Source organism: Penicillium riverlandense (genome assembly GCF_028828495.1).
Source record: "Penicillium riverlandense strain IBT 135883 chromosome Unknown utg000008l_segment0_segment0, whole genome shotgun sequence".
Lineage (NCBI taxonomy): Eukaryota > Fungi > Ascomycota > Eurotiomycetes > Eurotiales > Aspergillaceae > Penicillium > Penicillium riverlandense.
Genome location: NW_026643199.1, coordinates 1,609,141 through 1,632,947, shown reverse-complemented (window position 1 = coordinate 1,632,947; position 23,807 = coordinate 1,609,141). Strand labels below are relative to the sequence as shown.

The following is a 23,807-nucleotide window of genomic DNA, read 5'->3' as shown; positions in this document are numbered from 1 at the left end:
GAAAGAATAAGACTATGATTCATAGGTAACATACAACGACTAAGTTACTAAGATCAAGAAAAGCTTGGATATGTATTGGAAAAGTCTTATAATCTGTTCTTGTATTAGCTGTGGTAGTCACCAGAAGAGAGAGCAAAAGATAGCGTACAATATTGTGACGACGAATTTTCCTTGAATTTTGACGTTGAGCTGAAGTTCACGATCCTCATCAATACCGAGGCATAAACGAAACAATTCTTCTTGCTCATTGTTCTTCTCCAGGCCGAGCCCTTCCAGAACATCACTCATAGTTATAGAATTGGAATCAGCTTCGCTGGCTAAAGTCTTCGGCACGTCAGAGCCACCTTCATTAGGCTCAATTCTCAAAGGGACGGCCTGGCTCATGACACGCTGGTTTGGACTTTGTTCGTAGCAATGGTTTGCTTCATTAACTCCCGCTCGAGCCAATGTCTCCTGATCAGAACCCTGATATGGCGGAGAAAAAGAAAGCCTTGACATAGCATGTCGAAGATGTTGCTCATGCTCTGCATGTGAGACGGAATTTGATTCGTTGCTCCGCCGACGTAGAGTTCTCTGCCCTTCCATTGGAAGATCAAAATCAATTTCCTGCGATTTAAAATCTAAGTCAATTAAGGATATTTCGTGGGATAGCTAAGACATACCATCGATAAACACAGGACACACCGTCGAACTTGTGACAACTGATAGTAATAGAAAAATCTTATCGAGCTGGATTAGAAAATTCGCTGATAATCAAAGCGCCTCTCCCCGAATTGGCTGAAAGCGGAAGGTGACATTCAGGTACATGAACCAAAAACGTCCAGCCACCCAAGAGTTACAACTACTGTCTAGGATCACCTGACCCAATGTGCATAGCTTTCACCCAGCATGGCCCTTTCACTAAGGTTGAAAGGAACAAACTGCCCGCGTCGAGAACCGACTACCGCTGCGGTTCGGCGCCGATCACTTCCTATTTTGGCCTTATAATTCAGGCTCTTCGTTTCACTACAGGGGCGTTTTGTACAAGGAACCAGAGAACATACCAGAGTCGCGAAAGTATCTGCAGCATTCTCAAAAGACTAAATGTACACGAGGTGTATCGTAAACCCTAGCCCGGAAGAAAAGAAAAGAAATGCCATTCCCATAGAAAGAAAATAGAAACAACCAGAGGTGTCATTGCCAAATAGATCGAGGACGCCGCCGGAAGATGCAATGAAGCTGTGAGGTAAAAATTGCGGGACTTGGGACCATATCTCATGCTGGGGTCAGAGCCTGAGCCCATTGCCGCAAGGAGGTCGGTCGACTGTCACCACGGTAAGATAGTAAAACAGTGCTGCGAAAGATCGACATGATGCCGGGATAGAACTGAATTGTACACGAAGGTCGGTTACGGCTGCAGCCAAGGAAGGGAGGGTTTCATTCATTGTCTTCACCGGTAAGAGCCTAGAAGAGAAGACAATATTAGCATTGGAACGACATAGCGGGGAACTGAAAAAGGTAATTGCTTATGACTTACCGGAGTAGCCAGAACTTTGGCCTCCCCCAAGGCCGCGAGCGCTCTGCGGAAGCGGGATTTGAGAGGTAGAGCTGGGGATATCGATCCGGCGAAGGAGATCGATCATTTTCTCAGGAGAAAGTCTGGAGATAGTGTACGTGGAGGCTGCAGGAATGATGCTCAAGAGATGGACCACATCCCGAGGCAGAGGGGTCTGCGAGCCCTGGGGCATGTAGGGGGATGTTATTGTCTGGCCGTTCGGTGCCTGGCCACGCATTGGCTGCTCAGCTCGTCGACCGGTAGTACCCTTCAACGGGGACTCGGCGCGGGCAAACTTGCGCGGGCGGTTTGAGTCATCGAAGTCGTCCGAGGGGAAGGGTCTCTTGGGTGAAGAACTCATGGACGGATCCAGATATCCCGTCGTAGGTGGCTCTGCCGCGGCGCCGGGAAGCGACGTCTTGGGTCGAGTCTGCGAGGGCGACAGGATGGGGCGCACCACGGTAGGGTCAAAGTTTGGAGAGGAGTAACGGTGTGCAAATTGGCTGAGGTTGGGATCGTCGGGATAGAGTTCGCGCATGCGATTCTCCAGGTTAATGACCTGGACGAGGTCGCCGTAGCGAGATTCATACTCGTGGAGAAAAGAGAAGATGGGCTTGGCTTTGTGGACATTTGCAGGATTGGATGCCAGTTTCCTCACGGTAGTCTCAAAGACTGCTCTTGCGTTGATAATGTCGTTGATATCGATGAGGTGCTTCAAATATTCGAGGGCGAAGTGTTCATCCTCGGGGAAGAGTTTAGCGCCTCGCTCGAAAATCTTGGTCGCCGCGGGGTCTTTGTAGCAGTGATACTCCATCAGAGCACTGGCGATGTAAACATCGCTGGTGATGCGACCACGTTTGCGTGCCTCTGCAAAGATCTGGCGCGAGCCAGCTAGTTCGCCGGGTTTGCCTTTGCCTTGGATGCGTCGGATAGCACGCATGAGCGCAATCCAGGAAAAGGAAATGGTCTTGGAGAGGATGTTGATCTGGATGGAGTGGGCGTTGCGGATGGCGTCGATCTGCGCCTTCTTGGCCGACTCTTTCTCTTTATCCTCGGGTGGAGCGTCGTCTTCATCTTCGTTCATCGTTGACTGCTTTTCTGGGTTCTGCTTCGCGAACCACTCTTCAATGCGGGCTACATCCTGGGCCTCCTGCGTGCGGGCCTTGGTGATCAGCTCATAGAGTGCATCGAGCAGCTTGTCATATGGCTCCCGTACTTTGGCTGCTCGCTTGGCGGAATCTTGCTCCGAGTCCGAAGTGACTTCCAGGCGATCTCCAAGTTTGAATGACAGCAGGCAACTCTCGGGGTTGGCCTCGATGCCTTGCTTCAGGAAGTCAGTGCCCTCGTTCTCCATGTCATTGGCATAACAGAACTCGGCAGCCTCAAACCAAATCTCAGGCAGGAACCTCAACGCCATGAGGGCCTGCTTGTAGACGTACACCACACGGCTCTTAAACGCGGAAAGATCCTCGTCTTTGAGGACCAGGGGGTCATCTTTCTCCCAAGCGATCCAGCGCTTCCAAATGTCCACCTGCTGCGAGAATTCGACGTCACCTTCAGACCCGGGTACAGGGGGTAATCTCGGGAGCGAGGTGCGAATCAGGTCGCGAGTGATGTTTTGTAGCTCAGTGTAGGAGCTGCGCGCGGTCATGTATGACGGCGACTGTTCCTGGAGGAACTTCCGACCCTACATCGTGATAATTGTGAGCATATCCCTTCACTACACAAAAATGAAGACACGAAACTAACCGTAAGCTTGTTGAGGCCCATTTCGAATTGGTCGTATTCCTTCCACAGGGTATTAACGGCTTGAGTCGGAACACCAATGGCTCTCTGGTAGGCCTTGCGAAGCAGATCCATCTTTTGCTGGTCCTGCCAGCCAGAGCCTCCGACAGTTCCGGGTCCTGAACGAATGAACTCGACATAGTCTGACCACACATTACCCGAGTCCTTGTCCATGCCGATGTACGTCAAGGCCAGATCATATGCGGATGAAATCACGCTCCGGCTGGTCTCGGTGGTCAAGGGGTTACGCCGACGGACATAGTCCAAGTAGACGTTCCAGAGCTGGATATTCGGGATAGTCAGAAGCGCGCGATTGAAGATCTGCTCCAGTCTGAACAACTCGTTGACCTCCGACTCCATATTAGCATACGCCACCCATTGGTCCGCCTAGGGTTGTTTGGGTCAGCGTATTCGCAATGATCAAAAGGCTGCAGACAACGTACCGCCATCGGAAACACTTTCAGGAAGCGCTCATAGACCTCGCGCGCGCTGTCCAGCCTATTGCGGCTTCGGTGCTCGACTATCAACTCCAGCCACGCAGCGATATCACCTCTTGGATCTTCATCAATCCGGTCTTGCAAGATGCCCACGCGGTCATGGGGCAGCCGAGCTCGGGAGGCAGAAGGAGAGTCAGGTACAGGAGTAGGAACAGTACTGTTCTGCAGGCTCGGCGCAAGCGAGTCCTGCGGGGGAGCCCACTGGGCAGCAACAGGAGTAGCAGAATCGGTATTAGACGAAACAGGGACAGAGAAGTGAGAAGAACTATTGGCAACCTCATGCGCGCTAGCAGGCGCCGCAGAAGATGATACATCAGGGGAGGAAGTGGTTTGATTTGCATTTCCTGAACTGGGTTCTTCAGACATGGTCACAGGCATAGCATTTGTGTCCTCAGCCCCAAGTACACCCGGTGGCTCATATTCCGCATCACCCTTGTCATCCTCGTCATCGTCGTCATCCTCAACCACAAATCCCCCGATCATTCTGGTCTTGGGCTCCGCCGGCTCACCAGAGGGTGGTATCGGCGTAGACGTCTGAGACTCAGCACGGGAGGGGGTCTGGGAGGGATTGGGAGCGTCGCCCGGCTGCTGGGCAGCATTGGAGTCTGCTGATATGGTCATGGACGGAGCGTCGTCGTCTGGCTGAGCGTCCGACTCGGTGGCTGGAGGCTGCTGGTCTTGCAGGGTTTGGGAAGGGTCGTAGTCATCTGAGTCTCCGTTATCTGCGCCCTGCTCGCCCACATCGGCATCTGTGGCCTGCGCCTGGAAAAAGGCCTGCTCAGCTTCCTCGTCCGCCATGGGGAAAGAGGTGCTTGCAATGGCAGAGAAGGGGAATGTGGGAAGCTGAGAAGTCAACCGGGGGAACCAGGCAACTAAGGTTGGTCGCTCAGTCAGCGATCAACCAGCGCAGGGACGAGAGCAACTGTATAGATCAAATATTAGGACCACATCTATAGAGAGGGGGGAATAACAATGGGAGGGAATGAATGATCAACGCGACAAGAAAATCATGGTGATGATGCAGATACAGCACGCACACACCGAGGACGGGTGCAGAGCATCACGTGGGCGGTGAGGCACGGCAAAAGCGAGGGAACGCGAGCCAGGCGCGTCCAAAGATCAGCAAGTCGTTTGGCTCCTGGCTTCAAGCACATTCCTGTGTGAACAACACCCCTTGTCTCTGGCTGCTGCATTGCACTTTTTCACTCTTCCACTTCTCACACTCTCTGTTTATACCCCAACCTCTGGATCATTTCTCTTCCTCTCCCCATTACTCCCTCATCCATCCCACACCACACGTACATATCAAAATGTCGGTCGTCTCCCTTCTCGGTGTGAAGATCCTCAACAACCCAGCGACCTTCACGTCGCCCTATGAGTTTGAGATCACCTTTGAGTGTCTCGAGCAGCTTCAGAAGGGTATGCACCTCTTCGATTCCTCCCAATGCTCGCAAACTAACTCTTTCCCGCCAGATCTGGAATGGAAACTGACCTACGTCGGATCCGCCACCTCGTAAGTCCACTCCGCTCCACCACAGAAATCACTGCTAACAACCCACCCCTTCCTAGCTCTGAATATGACCAGGAACTGGACTCGCTCCTGGTCGGCCCGGTCCCTGTCGGCGTCAACAAGTTTATCTTCCAAGCCGACTCGCCCGACCTGAAGCGCATCCCTACCTCCGAGATCCTCGGGGTGACCGTCATCCTGCTCACCTGCAGCTACGACGACAGGGAGTTTGTTCGCGTCGGGTACTACGTGAACAACGAGTATGACTCGGAGGAGCTGGTGGCGGATCCCCCGGCGAAGCCGATCATCGAGCGCATCCGCCGCAATGTCCTCGCGGAGAAGCCGCGTGTGACTCGGTTTGCCATCAAATGGTAAGAATGAATCTCTTCAACTATTGACTCCGATCTAATACGCTTTCTACAGGGACTCGGAGGATTCTGCGCCCGCGGAATACCCGCCTGACCAGCCCGAGGCCGACATTCTGGATGACGACAGCAACGCATACGGTGCTGAGGAAGCAGAGCTCGAGGCGGCTCTCGTCAAGGAACTCGCCGACGCCGACAAGCAGGGTGACGGCGAGGACCAGGAGATGGAGGGTGCCGAAGGCACGGCTGGCAAGGAGGATGAGGAAGAGGACATCTCCGATGCCGAGAGCGAAGATCTCGAGGAGGAGAGCGACGATGATGAGGATGAGCTGGACGAGGATGAGGCCGGTGAGGGCGACGAGGATGTGGAGATGGGCGATGATGCCGAGCACAAGGATGAGACCGCCAACAAAGCTGCTGCTCCCCAGGCTCAGCCTGAAGTCATGGTCCACTAGATCGAGACAAGGGTTGGTGGGTGGGTTGGCTTGGAGGCGTTTCTACTCTTTTTCCCCCTTCTCTTCTGCTATATTTCTTCTCTTTTCAATGATGACAGCCGGAATGCGACGTTTTTTATGACATATGGACCCAGTGTCCCTTTTTTGGATCACCCTGTCTTGTCTTTCCATGGGAGTCATGTCCATGATAGACTTCACATATATGAAAAATGGATTCATTGCACCTCTGATCTATATAGTCCGAGACTTCGTACCGTCTTTCCGTAAATTGGAATGGTAGTCTAGGCATATACGATGCCTCGATATCCAACTCAAGAGTGGATATATATTTCCGGATACCACAGTAAACAACACCCTTGTTGCTACGGTCAAAAGTCGGTCACCACGCAACGACAGACTAAGGATGCAAGGGAGACCAATAGCCCCGCAATCTTGACTAGTTAATGAAGCAATGAAATACCCAAGCGGTCCTAATTCCGAGACAAGGTATGGGAGTCTAAATCCCTCCGTACCTATCCCAGGAGTTGTGACTATGGTGACTCACTGAGTCCAATGGTGCGTAGATTGCAGAATAATAACTTTGGTGCTCATGAAAGTGGTTGCGAACTAGAGGCAAGGGTCTTGCGAGGCATTGCTTTGCCTTAGGATATACATGATGCATGCTCTGCCCTGAGTACAGCCAGGTAGATACTTACTCTACACGTTCTGGATCCTAAACATGTCAAGATCCGCCACACTAGTCTCCCAATTCCAATTTCGCTAATATTCACGATGATCCAAGAGTCCACGAGTCCTTACTGAAGATTGGTAAACAACCTAGAACCCAAACTTCGACCCCAAGGCTAGCACGTGCACATTAGCTTCATCCGGACCTGAGCACAAGAAAAGAAAAACTCACCACCAAGAGCTGCCTTCCGCTTCTGATTCTGCACAAACTTGCCAACATCACTGGCAAAGTTACTGCTATTCTCCTCGAGCCTATCCATATTATCGCCCACCAGACCCAGCCGCTCCGTGCGTTCCTGAAGCGATCGCGTCATGGACGACCAGTACCCCTCGCCCTGCTGATCAGCGGGCGGCGGGCGGCCTTCTCTGAGGGCTTTTCGGCGTTCTTGGTCGTCGAGTTTCATCTGCTCCATCATCCGTTTGGAGGGAGGGCGGTCTGGACCGCCAACTGTATTGCCAATTCGTTAGATATCTGTTTATTCTAGGTAGGGGCAAGGAAATGGAACGTACTGAGGATATCCATGTCGGCGGGTGATACGTATTGCGTGCCTGAGATCCATTGGATGTTGGTAATGGTAGGACGGGAGGGGATGACTGCTTGAGGGTTGAAAAGACGGTCTTCTGATGGGTGCCTATAGTATTTCAAATGATCAGTATAATCCTCAACAAGGGCAAGCGGTAGATCAATCGTACAGTCCGCGGCCAGATCCCCAAACATTGAAGAGCCCGATTTCGGATGGGCCAACCCATGCCATGACACTGCCTGTAGGGGTAATGCAAGCCTCTGGGAGGCGCCGCATGTCTGCAATGTGACTGATCTTGGCTACGCCAAGATCTCTCAGCGAAGGAATGGCGAAAGCCCGAGCATTGCCGTCACCGAAGAGGCCGACCAGACTGTAACCCCGGCCCTCGAGCTTGACAACGGCGGCTGAATCACAGAGATAATCATCCCAGCTCTTGTGGGCGCCCTTTGCCGTTGGGGGCTTGAAGATTCGGCAGCCGGCAGTGGTCACTACGATGAGAACGCCATTGACTTTCATGCCGTTTCGCAAGCCGCCCACTACACTAGGAGTGGCCGAGGCATCAGCACCGGTGTCTGCGTCGATGGGGATGATGTTGATCACTTTATCCTCGATGGCCGATACACCCGCATACGAAGCAGTGTAGGTTCCGTTGGACGCGGGAAGAATCTTGAACGTCGCGACATTCCCTCTGTTGGTCCCGACAAAACAGCAGATGCTCGAATAGTCTTCGCCTTCCAGAGTCATCACGCCGAATTCGATGCTGGTGGGCCATTCTGGAGCGGCGTCTTCCGACCCGCGAGTCTTCCGGAAACTGCCTCGTTTAGACGACTTCACGAAGTCAGATAGACGTGCAGTGTGAATGATTGCCGGACCACGCAGGTCAATGATGACCAAGCTGCCACCCTCAAATCCAGCAGCAACAAATCCGACTTGGCTATGCTTCAGCGCCGTCACTGGGCCCTGTTGCATATTCAGAAGCGTCAGTGGAAGCAAGCCCTGCTTCAGACCAGGGTCTGTCCGATGAGCTACAGGTGTCAGCTTGCCAGGGCCTTGGTTGGCACCTGCAGCTTCCTCTCGCCCGTATGAGGCGTTGGTGCCCCAACGGAAGATGACAACTTCTCCGCTCCGGAGACCAAGTGACAGCTCGCCTGCGGAACCCGCCAAGGACATTTCGGTGACTTCGATGTTGCTGACTCGACCCACGGCGCGGGCCAAATCGACCTGAACCACGTCGCCGTTCTCAATCTCGTCATCATGCCCAGCATCCCAGAGGCGGACGGTTCCATCCGCATGTGCGGCCACCATGACATTGCGGTTCTCAAAACGTTTGAGAGGGCCTTTGGCCTCGGCGCCGCCCATTAAGAACTTGGGACCCTGCAGTCTGCGCTCCTTCAAACCCAGCCACGTTGATCGATCGACTGGTATCAAGGCTGCCTTGTTCACAAATGGTTGAACGAGAGAAAGGTACGGGTGAAGCATGTTGGTGGAGGTAATTGCGTGGCCGCTGGGGAAGCTGAGCGTCATCAGCTCGCCTGACGACAATACAACAAGGATCGCAATTGGGTCGTGAGCGCCACTAAAATAGGGACTGGTGCGTGGAATAAGACAAAAATCGACGACTTGCGCACCTGGGGGCACCGAAAGATTCAGAGTTTGCCGTGGTCGCTCGAAATAGCTCGTCAAGATTTGCCAAGAAGATGTCTGATAGTTGGGAGTCGAGCCCATGTCCAGGAACGTGAGGCCCTTGTTCACATCATCAACAGAGTGACCGCCGGCCACCAACAGACCGGTGTCGTCAGGGTTCTCCTTTGCGCACCAGGTGACCTTGGAGATAGGTTGCTTTGGCCCTCCAGGAGAGCCAGGTCTGGGGGCAGAAGCGCCCGGCTGGTCGATATTGGCCGTCTGGATCGTGCGGGCGTGGAGCTTGCGACCATCTTTCGAGTCCCAGAGGACAAGACTCCCGTCTTCGTGCACAGTAAGGACAAATATCCCGTTTGGATGCCAGAGGGCGTCAATCAATCTGGGTCTGCGCACGGTGTGGGACGGCATTTGAGGGTCTCCGCCCTCGGCGCCCGGAGGGATCTCATAGATGAAGAACTTTTGCGCAATATTTTGCTTGAATGAGAAAGTCACTGCGCCTTCGGGATAACCCACGAGGATCTTCCCAATATCCCGGGTTGAGAAGGCGAGCGACACGACGGGGATGAGCCTTGCGCGTGGGTTGCGCTCCTGCCACAGGTTCGGGATCTTGAAAGGCGTCAAGGATTCTCGGTCGAGGTCGTAAGCAATAATTTCACCTTTCCAATCCGTCAGTCTATCATTCCGGTACCATCCACCACCATAACCTACCATTCCCTAGACCAATGAACGCATAATCCAGGCTCGGATCCGACACCAGGGCAGTCACTTGGCCCGGAGGCGCATAGGAAGACAGTCGACGACGGGTCTCCAGCGAATAGATGCAGATTTCACTCTTGGAATCGATGCTGATGAGCTTGTCGGCGCAGAATTGGAGGAAGCGGGCCGAGGCTTTGCGGGGGAACTCAAAGACGACGGAGACGCGGCGCTGGCCGAAGACATAGATCTGGCCGCTGCCGAACTGAGTATCACTGGTTCCGACGGCGACGAGGGACTGGACGGGATCGTAGGCGACCGCGCTGATCTGCGAGTTCACACCGCATCGTGCGAACTGGAGAGACTGTGAGAACGAGGATGCCTGGGATTGCCAAGAAGAAGGGAACAACCCACGTCGTCAAGATGGAACAAGTCCGGCGATAGGCCGTCGGACAGATCCTTCTGGATGCCGGCCTGCTTGCCGCGCAGGAACTGGGCCATTATTTATGTTTGGTGTAGGGGGATGAAGAAAGAGAAAGGAAGAGATTCAAGCTGTTTGTTCACGGCTGACGCCAGGTCCCCACCGGCCCCACTATGATCGAATCCTCTACTTTTGTATAGTTTCTACGGACTGTACTGTAGTCCCATCGCCGCTATGCTCGCCGTCAATCGTCTCCGGGCTTCCAATTCCATGGCCTCGTCTCGACTGCGATAATATTGGATCGTGATCTGGCACACCGATCGGTAGCACGAGTATCTGGGAGTCACCATCACATTAGCGCAGAACAACAACAACAACAACATCAGGGAAGCATACAGTAACAACCGGGTCTGTTCCTGGCTGGTCCGGGATAAGGACAACCCAGCCCCTTCCCACACCGCGGACGATCGACGGTCGAAAATCTCGGCCATCAACATGTCCCCCCACAGGGCATTGCCAAAGTCCACAATGCCCGACAGCTGTTTAGACCCTTCATCCAACAAGACATGTGATGGGCGTCCAAAGTCCACGACCACCAGCCGAGGCAATGTGACTTCCTCCAGCGCAGGCGACAGTCGACTCAGCTCATCCCGGATCTGCGCATAGGGCAGCGAGATAAACATATCCTCTGCATCGCGGAGAACACCCTCAAACAGAGACCGAAAGGCAGTCCGCCAGCGCGGTTTGCCGCCACCCATGGCCACTTCCTGAAGAGAACCGAATGTCGGGGCAGCATTCTGGCCGATGACACTGGCCAGAAATCCCAGGTGGCGGTCGATGCCGTTCCGTTGGTGGCCGCTCAGCTGGTGATGCATCTCGGACAACCTCGTTCCTCGCACATATTGCCGGATCAAGCACGCAGACGCGAATTGACTGCCGTGCGGATCGTAATGGTATAATTGTGGAATGCAGGGGTTGGCACTGTGTCCCAAGAGCGCAAGGAACCTGGCCTCGGTTTCGAGAAAGAACTTCTCTCGTCGCAGAAGCGCCGTGTTGGGGAGAGGGGAGCCTTTGAGCATCAATCGATCCCCGTTGGAGAGGGTGAGAAGACGCAGGGTGTGCAAATGGCCGGGGAGATGTTGGGAGCGCTGCACACGAATTGGTGGAGGGAACAGCGGCCGCAGGACATGATTGAGGCACTGGGTTTCCGTTGACGAAGACCGGGAATCCATGATGCTATCGACGGTCCCCTTCAGGGACGGACGGGAACATGATGGCTCGTCCACCATTGGCATATCTGCCAGGGCCCGTCCTTTTGTTTGGGAGAAGAACTAATCCCAGCTCACCACCCACCGGAGTTGATGATACAAGGTATCTGTGCAGAATATGTACGTCTCCGGCGGGGCGACCGTTACGGTTCATCTCCGAGGAGATATGCGGTATGGCATTATTGTCGCAAAGAGCGAAAGGACATGGTGTTGGGTCTACGTAACCTTCCCCGGGACACGGGACACAAAGTGGCCATGACCGTTGTTCTTAGGCCTTGCCAGACCCATCCGAGGCAGGATCTCAACCGGGACTGGCTGCGACGACCGAGTGGCAGGCGAAGGACGGGGTTGATGAGGAAAGCAGGACGCGAGACTCTCGCCTAAGAATCCCGCTCAGGGCAAAGCGGCCCCGGCCGAACTGCCAATCACAGGGTCGCCTTGCCGAATCTCCATAGTGAAGAGCTGACTAGGGAGGTCTTCATCCGAGAAAATATTATCGGCTGCCCGGCATAATAACGTTCCATGGGCTCCCTATCCTCCAATCAGGGGGCTGTGACAAGCGAACGTAGTCCTTGTCCATGCGCGAGAGAGCCGACGGCCGGTGGCCGGGCCTTGGATGGTCGTCTAAGGAAACACGTTCTGGAAGCCCCGATCGGAAATACTAATTTGATGCTTTATTCCTCTAACTGCCTAGTTTTCACCTGATTTGGGTTTAGCCGTCGGCGCGTAGATTTCGGCCAAATTGTATCGTTTCAGTTGATCGTAGTCGCTCCCCACAACACTCATGCCGATAACGTTCTGCAGAAAAAGGGTCCAAGTCAGAGAATGCAAGGATCTCATACAATGCCCCGACAGAAAACACACCTGGAGGACCGTCACCAGAATCACCAGATCGTAATTCGTCAGATCGACCGGATGCTCCTTACCAACCACATCAGCAATGGTCTTGATGACCACATCGCGGCCGAACTTCTCATTGCCTCGTATCGTCGGGCGGATGGCGTACTATCCAGGGGGGAAATCCAAATCAGCACAAGATTAAGGTGACGAAATCCCGAGGCGGAGGACCGGGCGTGTTGCCGGATCAGTGCAATGCTCCTTGCAACTCGACTCACCTTCTTCGGCGGGCCCCCTGAATGGAAATGAGGCGCGAGGATCTCTTTGGCAAACTCCGCCAGGTCCACACGGAGAGTCTTCCGGATCTCAGTCACGGGCGTCATGCGCTGAATCCAGCGACTCGTTTTGGTCGTGGGATTCGCCTGTGCTTCGGTACACAGCCGGTGGACCAGCTGGACAGGATCGATTGATTTGTCGAGGCGCATGAATGTTACTTTTTAGGGGTCAGTTCAGGCGAACCTCGTTGTGATAAAGAGCACCTACCGCAGGGCATATCGAACCGAATGGGTTGCATGGAACGCGGTTTGGCTGCGCTTGGCTTCAAGCCTTCGAGCTCCTTTCGGATCTGGGCTTCGATGTCGCCGTCATCTGAATCGGTGTCCTCCTCCTCTGCCGGAGGCGCAGTGGCTTCTATGTACTAAATCATGGGCAGGTTAGTAGATGGCAAGGTGGATGATGGTCCCTCCATGTACCTGCGAGAAGACATCCTGCGTCTCGGCGATACATTTGCCTTCTTTGCCGATGTCGCAGGTGACAAACACGCCCCAGTCACCGCTCTCAAGCGAGGGTCCCTTGCTCTGCTGGTATTTCCGGCCTCCCTATTCCGGTGGTCAGTCCCCGACACGGGATGGGCAGTGATACGGTACCGACCTTTTTCCCTCTGGAGGACTGGCTTGACCTGTCCGGCATTATGTGTTTCCCGCCGACCATGCGCGTCCTAGACACCTAGACACCTCGGTGGATACAGGATTGGTCGAGCACAAGTGGGGAGAGAAAATATCGCGAGAAATCAACAGGGTTTAGCGCAGTCGGTGGAGCAATGCCGTGGGAGGGCCCGAAACAAGCTTATCCGATCGGCGGGCGATCCAGCCGAGGTCGAGTGTCACTCTTACTATTGAGTCCTACGATTGAGTTACGCATTGTATGTTGGTGGGGCATGGAGAACAATATTGTGCTCGTCCATCAGTTACCATTTTACAGCATTCGGTGTGGTGGACAATACCGGCGTGTATGACATCACGGCCCAATTATGACGTCGACCAACAAGTATTATTGTTAGCACGACGAAAAAACGACCATCTCTCTCATTCTCCTCTCCAACCTCATCCTCTTCTAACTGCAACCATGGTGTCCACTGACATCGCGACCCGGGAGCTCGAGAACCCCATTGACGTCGGCGACTACCTGTTCCGGCGCCTGCACGAGGTTGGCATCCGCTCCGTGCACGGGGTTCCGGGAGACTACAACCTCGCGGCCTTGGATTACCTGCCCAAGTGCGGGCTGAACTGGGTGGGCAACTGCAACGAGCTCAATGCCGGTATGTTCCTAGACACGCGAAGTGCGAAATTCCAATGATTGACTCGTTGTCGTAGGCTACGCGGCCGACGGCTATGCGCGCGTCAAGGGGATCAGCGCCCTGGTCACCACCTTTGGCGTGGGAGAGCTGTCAGCCCTCAACGCAATCGCGGGTGCATACTCCGAATTCGTTCCCGTCGTCCACATCGTGGGCCAGCCGAACACCAAGTCGCAGCGCGATGGCATGCTGCTGCACCATACCCTGGGCAATGGCGATTTCAACGTGTTCACCAGAATGAGCGAGGCTATCTCGTGCTATGTGGCCCGTCTGAACGACCCCCACGACGCCGCAACTCAGATCGACAGTGCCATCCGTGAATGCTGGATCCGCAGCCGTCCGGTCTATGTGACCCTCCCTACCGACATTGTGAACGCCAAGGTGAACGGCAATCGTCTGAAGAAACCCATTGACCTGTCGCTGCCTGAAAACGATCCCGAGAAGGAAGACTACGTGGTGGACGTCGTGTTGAAGTATCTCCGGGCGGCCAAGAATCCCGTGATTCTGGTCGACGCCTGCGCGATTCGGCATCGCACTCTGGACGAGGTGCATGACTTGATGGAGGCTTCTGGCCTGCCTACTTTTGTGACTCCCATGGGCAAGGGGGCTGTGGATGAGACGCACAAGAATTTCGGAGGTGTCTATGCTGGCAACGGGTCCAACCCTGGCGTGGGCGAGGTGGTTGAGTCCTCGGATCTGGTTCTCACCATCGGCGCAATCAAGTCCGATTTCAACACTTCTGGATTTACCTACCGCATCGGACAACTGAACACCATTGATTTCCACAGCACCTACGTGCGAGTGCGCTATTCCGAGTACCCGGACACCAACATGAAGGGCGTTCTGCGGAAGGTCATCCAGCGCATGGGTACCCTCAGCCCGGCCTCTGCGCCTCAAATCAGCAACCGGCTGCCAGACAGTGAGCTCAAGTCTTCCGACCCGACCATCACCCATGCCTGGCTGTGGCCGACGGTTGGCCAGTGGCTGAAGTCCAATGATATCGTGCTCACCGAAACTGGTACCGCTAACTTTGGCATCTGGAACACTCGATTCCCCGCCCGGGTTACTGCCATCAGCCAGGTCCTCTGGGGCAGCATTGGTTACTCACTCGGATCCTGCCAGGGCGCCGCCATGGCCGCCAAGGAACTGGGCAATCGCCGAACCATCCTCTTCATTGGCGATGGCAGCACTCAGTTGACCGTGCAGGAGCTGAGCACGATGCTCCGGAACAAGCTGAACCCCATTGTGTAAGTTCCATGTTTTGATCCTTTCGGGGTACTGGCTGACAAGTCGCGCTTTAGCTTCGTGATCTGCAACGAGGGTTACACGATTGAACGGTACATCCATGGATGGGATGCGGCCTACAACGACATTCAGTCCTGGGACCACGTGAACATCCCCAAGGTCTTTGGGGCTAAGGAAGGCTACAAGGGATACCGCATCAAGACTCGGGATGAGCTCAACAAACTGTTTGCAGACCAGACTTTCTGCCGCTGTGATGATCTCCAAGTATGTGTTCTTGCTTTGCCTGCATCAAAGGGAAATGGAAGTTGCTAATATAGTTTTGGCAGTTGGTTGAGATATACATGCCTCGCGAGGACGCACCGGCCGGTCTCAAATTGACCGCCGAGGCAGCAGCAACACTAAACAAGTAAGCCTGTTTATCGTGCACTGTCTTGAGGTGCCCGTCTCCGAGGATAGCATCACGGCGGCTCATTCACGACGACTATCTGCACCTCTAATCTAATTTGACTCGAATCATCTCCATTCCAGTTCAGTCTAGCCCTGCAAAACAATAAAATAATGATTTCCAATTTCTGAAACCTAGCCTTTCTTACCTAACCTTATGGCCTTCCGAGGTTGTTGTAGTTAGTTGCTGCCTATAGTAGAGCACTGGCCCCCACTTTCGACGCCCGAACCACTACTTTGTTCTAAAAAACAACTACGAGCCACGTATGACAACCCAAGAACATCCAAAAATATATCATGGGTTTATTCAATGATATCGTGAACAGCATCGCGTTTGGGCCGCATCGGCGGAAAGTGAAGAACTACTTGGACGCGGCTACTCCGGGTTAGTCGAAAAATCACCTAAACTATCTCTCTTTGCTCGTTGTTAACTAATATTGACATCTTACTGGGTTTAGAAACTGTCCGTGATGACATGCACAAACAACTCACAGCGAGATTGAGTATCGGAAATGATCATTTCAAGAGGGTGTTCGATGCCTGTTGTGTAAAAGATCCGCTGCGACGGCCTTGTTCGTAACATCGTCCATTCCATGCGGGATATGCAGTTATTGTCTAACGACAACTTAGATTGGAACGAGGATAGCTTCAAGAAACATATACAGCGTCTTCACCCGGATGCGATGCCCTCGACCGCAATCCATGTCCTCTGGAGGTCCCTCCATTTCCACGCCTATTACCCATTCTCATTCCCACTCGATCCTACTAACGACCGGATCGAGTTCAATGCCTTCCACAGCGCAATGACACTACTCGTTGCCGGCGGCACAGATCTACTAGGCATCTTGGAGGATCCTGACTGCTACTGGCGGCTCGGGCTTGCAAGCTCGGAATTTTTGCAGAGTGGAGTCAGGGAGGAAAGAATCTACAATAGCATCGGCTACGCAGGACACGACTCCGACCCGCAGAAACAGGTTTCTGGTTCTAGATCTGCTGTGGAAGACCTGGCGGATGTCTTGGCCATGACCCAGCCTCAATATATCTGTGAGGCCCCGTCAATAGACGGCACGGAACAAGCTGCCCGGAGGCTGCTTGGTGAGAAGGGTACGCGGGTGCGGTACCGGGTTGATCAGCGGGATTTCGTGATCTTGCTGTGTTTGCTGCTTCGGTTGAAACTAGCCAAGCGCACATGGGGATCGCCGGAGTGCTATTATGGTGGCTTTGTGGGAGCTGATCCAGCTGATGAAGAGCTGGCCCAGATCCTCAGTAACGGGCTGGGAGGAGGTGATGTGGAGGATGTGACGTCCGCTCAAATGGTCAGAACGATGGAACTGATGGTGAGTATGACAATCTACCGGATCTGGACGTGTCTTCTGACGATTTTGTGATCAGCGAAATCTACATCTACGATTCCAACAGCTTTGGGCGGTTCTCTTTCAGCCCGAGAATCAAGAGCCGCACCAGGAAGCAAAACAAGGACCGGAAACCATCCCGACACGCATCCTTGGGGCTCTTGCCTTGTCCATCCCGGCCATGCCGCTGGAGCCATGGCCACGGCACGACAGGCGAATTGCTCTAGAACAACCGCTGCGGCCTTCGCAAAACCAGGCAGATATGACGGTGACTCGAGTTGTAAAGACTCTTGTGCAGGAGGAAAGCCCATATCTCGTGGTGTATACAGGAAAGAGAGCCGGGACGACGGATGCTGCCGTGGTGGGCGCATACTTCTCCGGCCCGCTCTCGACCGAGGCCGCCGATGGGATGCGATGTGGATTCCAGACCGCAAAGTCACACCTTCTCTTCCAGCTCCAGCCACATTTCCGCATCCTGCGGTGGACGAAGCCCTCGACGCTGCTTCAAGAAATGATCCAGACCGACGACGGCACACCATCTGTAGGGGCCATCGCTGCAAAGAAAGAAAATGAGATGGTTCAGAAACCCTACCGGATCGGAGCAGGGGATACAGCTCTGCACATCGATCCTACCGCTAAGGCAGCCACTTTGACGAGAGGCTGGAGAGCCGGGTATCGGTGCCTAGGTAGTGAAACAACAATCTGTAACAGGGGCTGGGAGCTTCCCCTTCATCTCAATCGCCTCGATATCTTCCGTGTCTCTGGGGGAATTGTTCCTGAACAGTACGCCGCGCCAATCCCGGATCTCTCGCGATACCAACAAGACTCCGAGCAGCGCAAACTCCGCGGTCCCGAGCTTCAGGCGCGCATTCAGGGCTGGGGTCAAACACGTGACAGCTCAGCTCGACCCAAACAATCTCCACCCCGTTAGTCAGGTAATCAATGAACCTGCGCTTCGTCTCGGATCCAAATCAAATCAATAGTCGTGCAACAAACCAACTGGACACTGAGTGAGTGAACTCATAAACACACACACACACACACATACACCATATCCCATATCTCACTCTGGTATGTCGCTGTCCGTGACCCAAACTCCAAAATATTCTCCGACGCAAGGGAGTCCGTGCCTGGAATCCTCGGCGCCTGGTCGCTTCGACTTGCTCAGATTCGTCGATCTGAGGGGGATCGCCCTGCCATCTCACCTCGTCTTTCTTTCCTGCTTCTTTCTGCTTCTTCTCTGCTGTGCAGGCCGCTGACATCGACAATCTCAAGTCCAGTTCTGGCATTTCCCGCTTTGCTCAGAGGCCCTGCCCTTATCAGCGGGCTCTCCGCGTTTCTCACCGTATCGCTTCCATCTGCCCTGGTGTCGCACGAGTCCCAGCGGACAAACGATATCTTCAAACACCCCTCCCTGGGTGACGAGTGCTGCGGAGCGATAAGCTTGTTCCTGAGTTCGATTATTTTGTTTTTGTCTTGGTCGCAACGCTGCTCGCTGACCTTCAACGATGGTCCTTGCTTGGTGCTAAGTCAATCTACGATGCGAGCGCGCGGGACGACGCCTTGACTTCTGTTTCGCCAGTGGCTGGGTTATCGATATTCAGATTCCAAGTGCGCCTGTCTACCTACCAAAGCTGGACCTTTGGAGACAGATCCACGATGCGGTAACGTGGATATACCCTGACTGCTGCGCTTCAAGGCCCTCCCTGCACAGTGTGTATACGGACGGCACCTGAGCGTTGATCGCCATGGACAATCGACAATATATCCCAGGGCCCCCGCCCTCCGGGATGCAACAACCGGGCCAACCGCATCCTATGAACATACCACCACCTCCTCCGCCTCGACATCCCGTACCGCCGCCGCCTCCCACGAGAACACCTGGAGGAGCGGCTTATGGGGCCCATACGCAATTCCAACCACCTTGGATACCCCCTCCACCGCCTCCGATGACACCCGCCCATCCGCAGAATCAACATGTGAATTATGGCCGCCCTTCTACTGCTCCCTTCTCGATCCCTCCCCCTCCTCCGCCGCCGCCTCCTCCTCAAGCGAACAACGCGAACAACGCCCAGACTGACAACCAGCCACTTACATCCGCAACTTATATTCCACGACACGACCCACCACTTACATCTGCCACATATATTCCTGGCCATGATACTATTGGCGTCGGTATTCCACCATTGTTTGAACCACGAACGCAGTATGAAGCGTACAGCCATCAACCGCGACTAAATCAAGCGCACGGCATTTCAAGTGTCGATGGCACATACACAAGAGACGACCCGGCCCTCTACGGGAATGTTCACTACGACAAGGCGCAACCCTCGGGCGCAAGTCGGCCCCCTGATGTCGGAAAGTCACCGAGCAATCGTTACAACGGGACCGGCGACCTATCACCCAGCGAAGCCCCCGATCATTGGCCATTGGATCGAGTCCTTTTGTGGCTGGCCGTGAATGGATTCTCCGATGATTGGCAAGAAACATTCAAGGCATTGGAGCTTCAAGGGGGCGAATTTCTCGAGCTGGGGCTTGGGTTGGGAGGACGGGGAAACCTTGGCAAGATGCATCAAGTTGTTTACCCCCAGTTGGCTAAGGAGTGTGCCCGGCGTGGTTCTAAATATGACCAAGCCCACGAACGAGAGGAAGGGAAGCGCATGCGTAGGTTGATTCGCCAAATCCACGATGGTTCACAGGAGACCTTAGTCTCTACGCCACAGCGAACGGATCCCCCGCTGTTCCCAGCGGAGGCGCTGCCGAGTTTCTACTCTAATGCCGAGCCTCGTTCTGCTGGTGGTGGCAATGACATGTATCCCGACCCCTCAGCTGCGTTGCAGGCTCCGCCTTCCACCCAAAGGACGAATGGACAAATGCGGTCTGTTACTGGGCCGCCGACATCAGCTGGGCATGACCCTTCGGCGCAAGATTCTCCTTCACGAGAATCGGCAACCTGGTTTCGATCGGAGGCATCACGAATTGCCCTGTCGTCGCTCAGTGACCACAAACGACAAAGCCCCTCAATCTCTAGCGACACGGGTCCCTATCCCGCGCCGTCTTCTTACCGCCAGGACAAAGATAGCCCGAAGAGCGGCAGTCCAGCCATGCAGCAGGTGTCTCCCTCTTACCCAGGGCTGAGCTCCTCGTCCGCCACAGATTTGAGCATCAGACGGGAACATTCCCGAGGCAACAGTACAGAGTCAATTCCCGGCGTTAGTCATGGTCATGGGTCTACAGGGAGATACTATGATTCCCGCAGACAGGGCGCAGATGGCACTCGTCCCTCTCCTCACGATCGCCAATGCGGCTCAGAAATATCGTCCTCGCTTCCGAGAGAGCCTAGCAAGGGGTTTTTCAAATATTTGCGGAGGAAGCCCAAGCCCGACTCGAGCCATCCGTCGCCGGAAGATCAGTTTCTGGAGTCTCCAACAAGCCCGGAAGCCCACCCGAATGGGCCTTATCCTCCATACCTGAAGCCGTTCCTCAACTCCAGCGACGTCTCTGTCGGCGAACGTCCATCATCGACGCACACGTCGGATCCTGAGAAAGTCGGGAGGACAAAACACACCAGTAAGGGCAAGCGGTGGATCATGGCCACCATGGATGGCTGGAACTACCGCCTCATTGACGTGTCTGAGATGGAAACTGTTGAGTCCCTACGTACCGGAATTTGCCAGAACTTGGGTATTTCGGATTGGGGCAATGCGCAGATCTTTGTCACTGAACCTGGGCAGTCTGAGCACGAGGAGCCCATCAATGATACAAATCTGTCACTCTATCGCAGAAGATGCGACACTTATGCTTCATTGAAGTTGTTCGTGCGAGGCGCTGTTGCACAATCTGCGCAGACTACTCCCCGAGTCGACGGTCTGGGGGTCTCAATACCAGAAAAACATACCCCCTCTCCGACAGCATTGCAACACCAACTCCACAGGAAACCGCTGGATGATGATGCTCTGAATAGGATATCACCACATACTCCAGGCAAGCCACTAGCTTCGCCCTCGCAAGCGACGCCCAAGGCTTCTCCTGCCGCAAATGGTTCTCAAGATCAGACACCCGACTCCGAGAAGGACATCCGTGCTCGCTATGAGGATCACTTGCGCGAGGTTGAGCGCAAGCAGAAGACATATCGGAATTCCCGGTTGCACCCGTCGCAAATGCCAAAAGAATCCCCCGGCGAGACCGGCATCAGAGGGACCAAAGTCATTGATTTTGACAAGGGTCGTATTTCTCCCTATGAAAAAGACACCTTTTCCAAGACAGACACGCTGAAGCCCCTTCGGAAAGCACCGAGCGCACCAAACGAGTCCAACACGCTTACCAAGGTCAACTCCCTCAGCAAAAGACCTAGTGATCGTGAGCGTGCACGCCCATCGCAACCTGTCCAGACTCACGGTCTTGGAGCCATGATTGCGAGCATGGGGCGCATCGGTGGTGCCATCGGTACGCCATCGCCTTCAGTACCGGTTCCTCCCAGTCCCTCGAACCGGGATAGTGCCAACTCAGAGACGGTTACTTTGGATTCTGCTGCATCTGCATCGAGTCAGACAACTCCGAGTAAGTCCCAGCGGATTTACGCTGCTGTACAGTTAACTAACGAGCATTTAATCGCAGACTCCTCAAGGCCCTCTTCGAAGTTAACTACCGAACAAGAAGCACAGAAATCTCAGGAATCATTTGCCGCTCCTTCTCCGGCGAAGACACCTTCTTCGACGTCATCGCGGAAGCCCTCTCTCCAGTCTCGAAAGTCGTTTGGCCCCGAATTTGTGTTCGAGGAGCATGAAGTATCATTCGAGCGACCTCCTAATCAGCCAGCAGCAGAGGAATCTGATGCTAGCTCTGACGACGGTCTTTGGGCAATGCGTCCGACACACCAGACTAAGCAAGCGGAGGCTAGTCCTCAAAAGCCAAGGCCCACTCTTACTGTCGACACGGAGAACAGAAATTCGAGAGTTCGCTTCAAGTCTCCGATCGATGTTGCCCGGTCAGCTCAAACGTCTGGCGGGGAGACATCTGACGACAAAGAACAGAAGTCTGGTACCTGGTATGACGCAGATGAACCAGACACACCTGAAGAGGAGAACCCTCCTGGCCCAGTGTTTGCCCGAGAAGACATTTGGGCCAGCAGACCTCCAGTTGAGGGTGTCATTGACGATCTTGATAAGTTCTTCCCGAACATCGATCTTGATGCTCCCTACCTGGATGGGCCTCCATCGCCAAATGGCCGTGGCCAAGTCGAGCAGAAACAGGAAGCTCCAACTTCTGCTGCATCGCACTCCGGTCCAAGTCCTGTCGATTCATCCTACGATGCGGAGTCATCGACTGTGAAACCGAATGACGCCGGAGCTTATGCTCGTCGCGCAGTCTCACGCGGTGGTGGCGGCCTTCAGCGGATGAAGTCTATTCGAGAGGTCGCCCAAGGCGCGAATAAGGCCAATAGGACGCAGAGTATCAGTGGGGGCAGCGGCCAAAGAGGAGGTGACATGCTGCGCCGCAGAAGCACGACTAAGATGTTCGGTGCCAAAATCATGCAAATCAGCCCTAAACCTGGTGGTCAACTCAATCGGCTCGACCCTATTCCGAGTAGTAGCCAAGCTGCTGCTGCTGCTACGACTGCTACTGCTGGCAATGCTCCGCCGCAACGACAGCCCACGTTCCGTATCATCCGCGGTAAGCTCATCGGCAAAGGAACCTACGGCCGGGTGTATCTGGGCATCAATGCGGACAATGGTGAAGTCTTGGCTGTGAAACAAGTCGAGATCAACGCCCGGATTGCAGGCATGGACAAGGACCGTGTCAAGGAGATGGTGGCCGCGCTGAACCAGGAGATTGACACGATGCAACACCTCGAACACCCTAATATCGTCCAGTATCTCGGTTGCGAGCGCGGCGAATTCTCTATCTCCATCTACCTCGAGTATATCTCTGGTGGCTCGATCGGAAGCTGTCTTCGTAAACATGGAAAATTCGAAGAGAGCGTCGTCAAGTCCCTCACACGGCAGACCCTAAGCGGACTCGCATACCTACACGACAAGGGCATTCTCCACCGCGACCTAAAAGCAGATAACATCCTTCTGGATCTCGACGGAACATGCAAGATCTCTGATTTCGGCATCTCCAAGAAAACCGATAATATCTACGGCAACGACTCCACCAACTCCATGCAGGGCTCGGTCTTCTGGATGGCCCCGGAGGTCATCCAGTCCCAGGGCCGCGGCTACAGCGCCAAAGTCGATATCTGGTCCCTTGGCTGTGTGGTTCTGGAAATGTTCGCTGGCCGTCGCCCGTGGAGCAAGGAAGAGGCTATCGGCGCCATCTTCAAGTTGGGCAGTCTCAGTGAGGCTCCTCCCATCCCGGAAGATGTATCTTTGAATATCAGTCCTGCGGCGCTGTCTTTCATGCTGGACTGCTTCACCATGTAAGACAGACTCTTTCCCCCTTTTCTCTTTTTACATAATTTGCCTGGCTAACATTTACCCCTTTTACAGAGATACCTACGACCGTCCCACAGCCGGAACCCTGCTCACGCGCCACCCCTTCTGCGAAGCAGATCCGACCTACGACTTCCTCAACACGGAACTCTACGCCAAGATCCGCGACGTCCTATAAATTCTTTCTCATTTCATTTTTGTTTTACGTCGTTTTGTTTCGGGGGTTCTCTCGGATGGAAGAGACAATGTTACTACTCTGGTTTGGCTTGGTTTTTGGGTACGGAGCTGGGCTGCTCCGGGTTCTTCGCATCATACAATCAATACCCTCTCCCTTTGACGTCTGGATCAAGCGCTTACTGTTGTCTGTCTCCTTCGAATGACTTTTTTTTTCCTATTGGAATGACCTGTTTCGTGTTTCATTGCTTGCTTGCTCGCCTAATGTACAT

At 54.1% G+C, this 23,807-nt stretch overlaps 7 protein-coding genes across 7 annotated transcripts; 3 read left to right on the top strand and 4 right to left on the bottom strand.

Annotated features, from left to right (window-relative positions):
• Positions 1-1,505: 1,505 nt before the first annotated feature.
• On the bottom strand, positions 1,506-4,614 carry rna14 (cleavage polyadenylation factor subunit RNA14; the record flags this gene model as incomplete). The annotated part of the gene is made up of 3 exons (XM_057201065.1): positions 1,506-3,221; positions 3,284-3,706; positions 3,763-4,614. 3 exons carry the CDS (start codon positions 4,612-4,614, stop codon positions 1,506-1,508), a joined length of 2,991 nt encoding a protein of 996 aa, XP_057049052.1.
• Positions 4,615-5,126: 512 nt separating this feature from the next.
• On the top strand, positions 5,127-6,143 carry asf1 (nucleosome assembly factor ASF1; the record flags this gene model as incomplete). The annotated part of the gene is made up of 4 exons (XM_057201064.1): positions 5,127-5,235; positions 5,290-5,329; positions 5,386-5,694; positions 5,747-6,143. 4 exons carry the CDS (start codon positions 5,127-5,129, stop codon positions 6,141-6,143), a joined length of 855 nt encoding a protein of 284 aa, XP_057049051.1.
• An 816-nt stretch (positions 6,144-6,959) lies between these two features.
• Positions 6,960-10,228, bottom strand: N7474_009653 (uncharacterized protein; the record flags this gene model as incomplete). The annotated part of the gene is made up of 6 exons (XM_057201063.1): positions 6,960-6,985; positions 7,042-7,317; positions 7,380-7,501; positions 7,563-9,690; positions 9,743-10,082; positions 10,142-10,228. The coding sequence occupies 6 exons, from the start codon at positions 10,226-10,228 to the stop codon at positions 6,960-6,962; spliced, it is 2,979 nt and encodes a 992-aa protein (XP_057049050.1).
• Positions 10,229-10,351: 123 nt separating this feature from the next.
• Positions 10,352-11,380, bottom strand: N7474_009652 (phosphotransferase family protein; the record flags this gene model as incomplete). Its single annotated transcript, XM_057201062.1, has 1 exon — positions 10,352-11,380. One exon carries the CDS (start codon positions 11,378-11,380, stop codon positions 10,352-10,354), a length of 1,029 nt encoding a protein of 342 aa, XP_057049049.1.
• Positions 11,381-12,106: 726 nt separating this feature from the next.
• Positions 12,107-13,243, bottom strand: N7474_009651 (THUMP domain-containing protein; the record flags this gene model as incomplete). Its single annotated transcript, XM_057201061.1, has 6 exons — positions 12,107-12,214; positions 12,281-12,421; positions 12,532-12,746; positions 12,797-12,950; positions 13,006-13,131; positions 13,184-13,243. The coding sequence occupies 6 exons, from the start codon at positions 13,241-13,243 to the stop codon at positions 12,107-12,109; spliced, it is 804 nt and encodes a 267-aa protein (XP_057049048.1).
• Positions 13,244-13,657: 414 nt separating this feature from the next.
• N7474_009650 (alpha-keto acid decarboxylase family protein) lies at positions 13,658-15,541 on the top strand (the record flags this gene model as incomplete). The annotated part of the gene is made up of 4 exons (XM_057201060.1): positions 13,658-13,850; positions 13,906-15,133; positions 15,188-15,395; positions 15,458-15,541. The coding sequence occupies 4 exons, from the start codon at positions 13,658-13,660 to the stop codon at positions 15,539-15,541; spliced, it is 1,713 nt and encodes a 570-aa protein (XP_057049047.1).
• Positions 15,542-18,675: 3,134 nt separating this feature from the next.
• Positions 18,676-23,539, top strand: bck1 (uncharacterized protein; the record flags this gene model as incomplete). The annotated part of the gene is made up of 2 exons (XM_057201059.1): positions 18,676-23,348; positions 23,419-23,539. 2 exons carry the CDS (start codon positions 18,676-18,678, stop codon positions 23,537-23,539), a joined length of 4,794 nt encoding a protein of 1,597 aa, XP_057049046.1.
• Positions 23,540-23,807: the final 268 nt, after the last annotated feature.